Here is a 9,992-nt window from a genome sequence, read left to right as displayed (position 1 = left end):
AAAAAAAAAAGGATACAGTTACTTCTGTAATATGATATCTAAATGAAAAGACTAAAGGTTTTTTGTTTTCTTTAAAACAGGTTAAAGAGGGTCATTGTTTTATGAACAATAGTGCATGCCTGTGAATGTGTCTGCCACGCTCATAAGCCCAGATCAAGTTCAGCTACACAAAGTTATGGACTGCTTTTCACTGAGCTTCCTTCTCCTGTTGGTGTTGCCACTTCTCAATGATGGTGAGTAAAACTTTAGCAAATTTAACATTGATTATTTAATAAAACAAAGTCATGCTATTATGTGCCTGATCTTTCACAAGGATGAAAAAAGGGTATAAATTAAGATACATAAAACGCAAGTGTGTGTTTGATAAATAATGATTTGTCTATTGCTCTATGATGTGTTGTAAAAAGCACAAATTATTATTATTTTTTTAAATGGACTCAGTTGACTAGATCATTCTGAAGTACAGTGGGACTATAAATTCAATAATAATTCCATGCTGGACCAGGTCATTACACTCAAGTTTTATTTATCTCATTGACTATTTGAGCCGCCATCCAAAATCCTTATTTATTTTGGTGAAAAGTACTAACTGTGCCAATCCTCAGTGAGAAGACCACTGTGCATCATGTTCATACAAAAGAATTCATTCCTTAACCAAATATTAAATGTCTTATTAATCTTAAACTGCCTGTTGTAGTGTAATGGAGAAAAATTTAACTCTGTTATTGCCCATTTTTGTACAAGACAACTCATCCATGTTAACGTGTCCGTACCACAGCTCCAGTAGGGCCAAATGTTTTGTCTTTTCAAATTTACTGTTTCTCTCTTTGCGTAAAAATTCATAGTAAAATGTCTTTTTTTTTCTTTCCTGAACTCTAATGAAATGATATGTTGTGGTTACTTTTAATTTTTTAGCTCAAAACACCATCACCCAACCAGCAGGTAAGTTCCATGATCCAACTCTTTCTGTTCCCTCAGTCCAACTTTTTCTGTCTGCATCTGACCTCTTAGAATCATCAGAAACATCACACAACGAATATTTCTACCACTCATCCTATTTTCGAAATAATGCTTTCCAACCTGTAGCCGGACCCTGAAAGCTCTGCTGGGCAACCACAAAATACATCTCAGACATCTGGGCACATTTAAATACAACCACAATTTAATATCTACACTCCCTGGTGCAGAATAACAGGGGTTATTTGCTGTATACTTCATGGTTGTTAGCTAACTAATTATTTTTCAAAGAGGACAGAGTGATATTAAAACAATGCTCCACTGTGCGGAGTATTGATTGTGTAGTTTCACTGTGTGCTCCAGGCTGCGCTGGTCCACCAGTGCTGTGCTGTCCTGGCAAAAACAACAGCTGCTCCAGAAACGGATGTTTCTGTGATCAGTTCTGCCTCAACAATACAGACTGCTGTCCTGATTACATTTCGACCTGTATATGTAAGTGAACGTTAAAATTGAAAAAATAAATAAATAAAAAATTCATATATCTATATCCTTAAGGGGTTGGAAATAAAGATAGGTGTTAAAAGTTTTACACTGCAGCTTTTTTCATTTTCCTCAGCTTCAACACCTGAAAACAGCACAGCAAGTTCAGGACCAGCAGATAGCCGCCCTTCTGCATCCGTCTCTGTACCGACGGCCTCCAGCACGACAGACGGCAGCGCCATCTCTACTGTAGCAAACGTGACGACAAGTTCAGCAGCCACGGTCTCCAACACTGCAACACCAAACACAACAAACAGCAGTACATCTGCACTGCCGGACGTGAACACCACCCCAGCTTCCACAGCTGTTAGTGCCACAGTGACGGTCTCAACAAGAAGTACAACTTCATCAACGGGTAACGGCACTATTTCAGCAGTCTCTGTTCCGACAGACAACAGCAATGCTAGAGTCCCAACACAACTACTGTACCTACTAGGGGTGTGCTAAAAAATCCATTCCTATAAGAATCGCGAGTCAGAATCTATTTAAAATGTCCTAAAATCGATTTTAAAAATATAAAACAAATCCGCAGATGGTCTAGGGTAGATGGTCATGGGTAGATGGGCATTCTTTTTATTCCGGAAAAAAACAAACAAAAAAAAAGGTTAATGTAAAACGTCAGCCAGTTCCGTGTTATTCCGTGTTTATAATGAATTATAATGAATGAGTTTTTTCGTGATCACAGATTTTATAGGGCCCTATTTACCGAATGCCCGGGAAGACCGAGCTTAACATGAGCTTCACAGTGTGCAAGGAGGAACTTTCATTTTTGTTACTTAAGCAGTATGTGATATTGCTTTTATGCAACAATTCCATCGAAGCATGGATAAATGTTTCAAACTTAATAAATGTGAAAAAGACATTTTAATGTCTCCATTATTAGCGCCCTCTGCCAACACAGCATACCACACAACAAACAGCAGGTCTACCTTTGCATCCGCAGATAGTAGCCCAAATTCAGAACAGCCAGTGTCTCTTATTACAGACACCAGTACAAAAAACATCAGTGCACCGACAGAGACGGATGTCACCACCTCAAGGCCCTCTATCTCTTCAACAACAGCACCCGGTACAACCACCCTCAGTACTACATCTGCAGTAGAGGAGGTCCCCCCAGTGTGACTCATATCACAAAGTCTACCAAGATCATTGCAATATGATTCTTATAGAAATAATATCTATAAATTGGGTCTGACAGGGGTTCTCTGTTAGCCACATTTTGGCGTAAATGCCTCAAGCCTTTAACAGTTGCCTTGTGCTCTCAGCAGGAACAACACCGACAGGCACCAGCACAACTCTGGACACTCATAGTGGCGTCACATCTTCACCAGCAGATGGAAGCACCCCTGGAGTTACCAACACCATGACACATCCACAGACCACTGCGCACACGGGTGAAGGTACCATCAGCAGCATGGACTCACTTCATACTTCAGTAACGTGGCGTTTATATTAAAACATGTTCTCACTTACTTTTTTAGATTACCAAGTCGTGAGTATTCACCTAAAAGTCACTGTGCTATCCAGTAATGAAGAAAATAAAGATGTGATTTCAAACGCTGTGTCTAATGTAAGTCTAAACAACCTTTGGGTTACAGTAAATACAGGATATGCAACTTTGTCATTAATCAGTGAGTGTCTTCTTTCAACAGTTTCTATCCCAGGCCTTTCTTAAGAAGAACTGCAATGGCTGCACTTTCACCATCAAACGCATTAAATCCATTTGAGAAATGTCTTGTGCTTATTGTTCACTGCATTCAACCACTCCTGCTCAGGATTTCTTTATCATCAAAGATTCAGGTGGTTTCAAAAGAATTATTCAGCTGTTTACATCTCTGGAAGTAATGAATAAAACCATAATAATAAATTCTAAAAACAATAAAACAGAAAAAAGAAAAGAAAAAAAAAATTTTATCTTTAGTTTGGCTGGTCTGAGTCCTCAGGAGGGGCTGAGAGACAAGCTGCAAATTTCTCAGCTTGTTTCTCTGACAATTTAAGCTCCACATGTCCAAAGAGGAAAGTCTTTCATCCAGTTAAAACATTAAGTTTAGTTATAATGTAAATATGTGGCTGACTAAATAAAATAAATTTTTTTGTGTTTCTGGTTGACAACCACAACGCTGATGTGTATGAAGAAGCCGTGAAGCCACTGACAGCTCAGCAAATTAAAAAAACTATTCTGACTGTGAACCTTGATTAAAAGACTTGGATTTAGAATTAATTAAAGACTTTTAGGACAATATGAATAAACAGCACTATATATTATATTTTATATATATAAATAACAGGAGGAACATGTGGAGCATTCAAAATTACATTGCATGTCGACTTGTGACAAGTATTAACTAACCTTCGTGTCCATGAACTGCATGCCTTCAAAAACATACAACTCTGAGCATGAATCAAATTCTAATATGAAGGAGATTAACTCCAGATGCTAATTATTTCTGCTGTAAAGTTGGCTATTTCAACATGAGCTTCAGTGTGGGTCGGTTTCATAGTACTCGTTTGGATGGCTCAGTATGGGAGTCCCCTCACACATCACGTAGTAGGATAACGAAACCACATGTGACCGTCTTCAGTGGCTAGTTAAGAATTGCAGTTTTTGGCCCTTTCGGATTATTGAAAACATCATTGCGAGTTTTTGCCGCCATCTTCACATTTTTCATGGTTATCTACACGTTTCTACCGTGCGATTGGAGTTGATGCTACACTCTGAATGTATGTTGCATGATTGAGATGCTGAATTTGCCCTGTGGCTGAGTGTAAACTCTTAAATGCTCTGATATTAATGAAATTTTAATATTATAATAATTTGAATCATTGTATTGTTGTGAGTGAATTTTCTCTTGTCCACCTAATGAGTGATTGACTGATGGTCAGAGGTCACCAGGAGGTCAGGGGTCCCAGTGACACCGCAAGTGGACCAAAACTTACGGGCCTTGACACACTCAGTCGGCTCCTCCAGATGCTATTGGTGCCAAAGTTGATCACAGTAGACCTTGGATGGTCAGTAACAACTGGCCGTGCGTGCTAAGAATCTGTATTTGGGCAGATATAGTTTCCTTTTTTTTTTGGCTTTCAGTTAGTGAACCAATAGTGTGGTCACATATCCTTCGCCCAGCTCTTTCCCTCTTTTTGGATGTTTGACCAACCACATGGGTTGCTGCTTGAGAATTGAGGTGACACTGTGCACAGAACACTGAGTCTTTTCTCCTTGATTAATCAAGCTTCAATAAACATCCTGAGCATACGACATCCTGGACTCCGTCAGTTTCTTCACCAATGTTAAGAATTTTAACTAACAACCATCGAGGAAATACAAACTGTTGGAATGACGGGTGCTATTGGATTTATTTTAGCAATGGGATCATATATTCACAAAGGTCAGCTACTGTTATCCTCAATAATATAAAGTCATAGATTGCTTTCATTGTAATCTATTTGGTTTGCTTTGGTGGTGAGTTAAATATCACTTGAGTCAAATGTGTTATGAAAAGGCTACGTAGAATTTATTAACCCTTGGCAATGGGGGGGTGGGAGGGGGCATCAATGACAATTTGTCTGGGATATATTTATAGAAAAATTGCTGTGCTTTGTCTGGGTGGAATTTAGACTCAAAAAGCTCAAAACAAAAGGTTGTATTAATGCAATATTTGTATAATTTTGTTATTTTATTATCTGTAACAAATTTATTCTTCTGTGAACCGTTTGTTTGGTGGATTTTTCCCAAATCTATGCTTGAAAATGTCATCCATTGTCAGGCTTTGAAAAAGCATTTCTCAGATTCCAGGTTTGTCAGCCACTTCACAACATAAACCTACAAAGAAGCTATTTAACTGTGTTTGGTCTTGGTTGAAGCACATCTCTTTGTCCGACGCCAATCTGTTTTCATGTCACAGCTCCACTTAACTTGATGATTTATGCCTCTTTAGATGCAGTTAACAAAGCCTTTGTAAACAAACCTAGTGCTGTCCTTTCCTGTTACCCTGCGGCTGATTCACTGCATCAAAACATGCAAAAATACTACATTTTTTTTTATTCCTGCACTTGAATATAAAATGAGGAAACAACAATGATTCACGTTGTTGCATGCGATTGTTGCACCGGCAACATATTTACTATTTCTACATATACACCCCCCCCCGCCAGTACCGGGTTTCAAAAGTAGGTCTAACATGCAGTAATGACTAAAAAAGCTATGCAGTTTACAAGATTTCCTGCGACATCAAAGCATTATGCAACTACACAAAGAAGAGAGGATCATAAAGCAATGGCAAAACGCCACTGTGGACACTTAAGTGCATTAACTTAACCAATGACAGTCTTTGTTCTATACTGTAGGGCACAGTGGGTTACTAGATAACGAAAAGGAAAAAAAAAAAAAACAGTGGGGTGAAAAAGTCAGTAGATGTGCCGCTGCTGCCACGTTATAATGTGGTGTTTTGACGACCTAGGCAGCGGATACAAGGAAATTCTAAATAGGGCCGCACTGAGTAATTACGTTATCAATCATTTAAAGCTGGATGACAGAAAAAAAAGTATTGCATGGGTTTTTTTGCAGCAGCAGACAACAAGAAATACAGAGTTGCAGTGTCTGTGTTACCATTTGATTGAGTAAACTTTGCTCCTCCAGGTGATTGAAAGGCTGAAAGCATTTTTTAGAGCCGACAGATTTCCTCCACAATGACTGTGTCTAGCTGATTTAGTGTACAGAACATCTGCCTTAAATCATTAATTTGGCAGGGAGTACCTCTTCTACATTGCGGGTGGAGATAGTGGTCAGACTGACACCGGAGGATGTACTCATGTCCTCCACTTGCGCGGCAAAAATTCCTCCACCTGGCTCACTGTGAAGTCCAAAACCGGCATTGGGCATAGTGTGATCGATAAGGAACAGCTGACAGCATAAAAATTGTTCTTAATCATCCTTAGCTGTTCCTAATAATATTATTTACAGTGTTATTATTGTTATGTTAATAACACACTGACACTTGTTTTTAATTGTGTCAATATGATTATCATTGATATGTTATTATTCTAATGCTGCTATTTACACTATTGATATTGGGGTTTTTGATGTTTAAAATCAATTCTTAGAATTTTCAATAATGATATTTAAAAAAAAAACAAAACAAAACACAATAGTATACTAGAAAAGATACTATTCTCTACCATATCAACCGCCACAATGTGCAAACACCCTTGAGATTCAGCACGCGTTCTTTTGATGAAAGCATTTCAGATTACTTGTCTTGCGTTTTGTGATGAACCAAGCTGGTAGGAATTTCATCCATCTCATTCTTACAAGATTTATGTATTAACTACTGATGCGCAAATATAGTTAAGAGCATGTTTTGTGTTATTGAATAAACGGATCCTAGCTAAATCTGTCACATGCTGTGCTGTAGTGCAATATTTTCAAAATCAGTCCCTTAGTCATCCAGAAGCTGTCAGCAGAGTTGAGAAAATGCAGCAGTGCCCCCCAGTGGTGACATGAGAAAATACTGACAATGAATCAGTAAACCAGAACAAATAAGAAACGTGAAAAAGGATCCAAAGAAAATAGACAAATATATTAAGAGGAAAGAGGTTAAAACTAAATATGTGGTACATATTACAAATGGGGATTGCTTCACTAGTCTTCTAAAAAATTGGAAATGAAATTACTCACTGTATTTATCATGAATATCTTGAAGATAAATGGAAAAGCTTTGTATTTATGCCAGGTTAAAATACTGCAGGTCTCACAACTGGTAATGTATTAAATCTTCTTTGAATGTCAACTTGCTTATGGACATTAAGAAGGTTGCTGATGTTGCAATCGCATAATGAGACATTTCAGACACCCACTCACAGTATATCATCAATAGTGTTTCTTATGATAATAGGTCAGTGAATTAATAACTAGTGACTACTTGAAACTGATACTAGATTAAAACATTTTGTTTTCATATCCAAAAAAACTGCAACTAGTAGGGTTATATAACAAAGTATTTTTATAAAAGTCTCATAAAATTGTTTAACAGCAAAGCACCTGTTTCTACAGTCTCTGCTACCACAACCCCAAAAACAAGTGGCAGAACGTTTTTTGATATTCATGGCTCTGAGTATCACTTCAGCAGGCTCATCGCTCCCACTACAGCACCCAACACCACAAGCTGCAATCAGCAGAGTGAATGAGAGCACAGCTTTAGTGACCCCAGTCCCTTCAACACCACCACTAGTACTGCACCCACACTAGTCCATGACAGCCCAGCTTTATCATCAGCAGTTACTGCTACAGGACGAGCCAGCATAACAAACTAGAAGTACTACACCTCCGCCAGTAAATGGAAACACAATTTCATCATCCGCAGCCTTTGTTGAAGGAGCCGCGTCCAAAACCCGCCCATACCTTTACAAAAGCTGCATCTGTTCGTCTTGTCACTTCTGAAATGTGATTCAGCAAATACCCACTTGTTTCTTTTTCTATGATCTCACTGCCACCACTCCTTTGGACCGTACAATACCGCAAAAAGTTTAGCCCATACTTCCTTGTTCTCAGAGTTGGGGAGTGACACTGACGAATCAGTTGACAGAAGTGTTGCATTTATAGCAGCAGATGGCAGCATATACGCATGGCCACCATCTTTTAGGATGACTGTATAGTCCACAGTCCTACCTATCCGGCCGTCCTGTGCCATCCATCAAGATGAAGCCGCCATGAAAATGCTTCAGCTCCCAACAGCTCATTATGAGTGTCTATGTGAAAATCAACATCTATAAAAAAAAAAAAAAAAAAACTATGTTTAGTGTAGTTTAGTGGCAACCAGACAGCCGCCTCCGAAGCTTCAACGTGGTCATCCATATATATTTTTTCTTTTTTGTTTGTTTATTTGCAGCACTGTCCACTCAAACAATGATCTCCTTTTAAAAACACCAACACCTCCAGCTTTTGCAATTTTTCCAGTACTCTCAAAAGGGGATCAACACTGAAGAAACAAAGACCGGAGTTGTTCGCTACAAAACACAGCAACTATAACCACAGCCGCAGTTTTCATTACACAGACTTATGTCATCACTCCGCCACAATCAGCACATCAACCTAACCCAACAAAGAGCTTATTTCAGGTAAAGAAAGCACGAATGTGGAACGCGGTGTAACAGAACAACTATTTGTTGAATGTAAACAAACTGTTTCTGATGAGGGCTTTCCTGAGCAATAAAACGGCATGACCACTTTTCTACCCTCCACCATTATCTGCTCAAAACACACGAGAAATAGACCAAGACAGCTGAAGACGGCCTTCAAGTGGTATTCCCACACTTAAAACAAATGCAATAAGTCTGAGGTTTAGTCACGGTGGAAGTGGTAGTTCTGGCCCTTTTAAATCTATTTTCATAGAAGACAATGGAAATTTGAAACTATTTGCACCTAATGGTACAAAACTCAGCTTTTCTCACCGACTATCTACTTCAGCTCAACAAGAAACATATCACATCTTTAGCAAACTTAAACTAAAATACTTTTAACGTACCACGATGCTCAATTTGTTACAAAGCTTATACAGTGTATATCACCTCTGAATACTAAATAAACTGAACTTTAAACATTCACACATTCAACTGTTTGTGTCCACATTCAGCATATGTGCTTTGGGATATAAACACAAAGCATATAAGCACAAACAGTTTGGTAAAACAGCATAAAACCCACATACGTAAGTAATTCTCACAAGCATGACAGAGCTTCAGGCACTGACCACTTTAGCAGTAAATAAAAATAAACAGCAAATAATGCTTTGGTAAGCTTCATCTGTGCAAACAGCAACAACACAACAGCTTTATCAGCATGAAAAAATAACAACAATAACGTACAACATCAGTGGCAGTCCAAACGTAACAAAAACACATTCAGCAACAACACGCACAGATTGGAAACCAGCAGCAGAGAGAAGCGTTAATGTGGGCTGACTTACGGTGCAGGAGGTTCAGGTCGACTCTCCAGTCCTGCAGTCCTGCTGCTTCGGTCAGGGTCACTGCGGAGGGCGTTCATTAGTTCCTCTCTAACTTGGTCTCACAGCCAGAATGTGGTGGGTTCGATTCCCCGGCCCTGAGGCCTTTCTGCGTGGATCCCGGATTCCTCGTACGTCTACACACCTGTCTCCGTGTTGGCTATCTGTCCCGGCTGACCCCGCCCTCACCCGGAAACTGTTCACTTCGGTCATCGCCATTGGGCACTTTTGATTGCTGGAGGCTTCCCATTGGTCAGTTAAGCGGCGACGTTAATTGGTCGAGTCAGGATTTCCTTCCACAACAAGGTGAAACTACTTCTCCACCCAGCCTGTGCCCGCGTCACGTGATCAGCAGGTATATCATGTAACCGTAAGTGGGATCTCAGCCGAGCCCCCGGTGGACGTTTAATCAGAGTCTGTGTACGTTGTTTCAGACGGGCACACGTTTCACAACACACACTGATGATGGGTTCACATGTCCTGAGTGAGCTTCTCAGG

The 9,992-nt window shown here is 39.4% G+C and overlaps 1 protein-coding gene across 1 annotated transcript; it reads left to right on the top strand.

The window, feature by feature from the left end:
• The first annotated feature begins 115 nt into the window (after positions 1–115).
• On the top strand, positions 116–3,284 carry LOC115057612 (cell wall protein DAN4-like). Its single transcript, XM_029524781.1, has 7 exons — positions 116–233; positions 916–942; positions 1,321–1,449; positions 1,574–1,852; positions 2,766–2,897; positions 2,979–3,067; positions 3,150–3,284. The coding sequence occupies exons 1-7, from the start codon at positions 116–118 to the stop codon at positions 3,222–3,224; spliced, it is 849 nt and encodes a 282-aa protein (XP_029380641.1). The 3' UTR covers positions 3,225–3,284.
• The last annotated feature ends 6,708 nt before the right edge of the window (positions 3,285–9,992 follow it).

The sequence above is a fragment of the Echeneis naucrates genome, chromosome 17 (assembly GCF_900963305.1).
Source record: "Echeneis naucrates chromosome 17, fEcheNa1.1, whole genome shotgun sequence".
Lineage (NCBI taxonomy): Eukaryota > Metazoa > Chordata > Actinopteri > Carangiformes > Echeneidae > Echeneis > Echeneis naucrates.
Note: the sequence above shows the minus strand (reverse complement) of the source record. Positions and strands in the feature narration are given on the sequence as shown.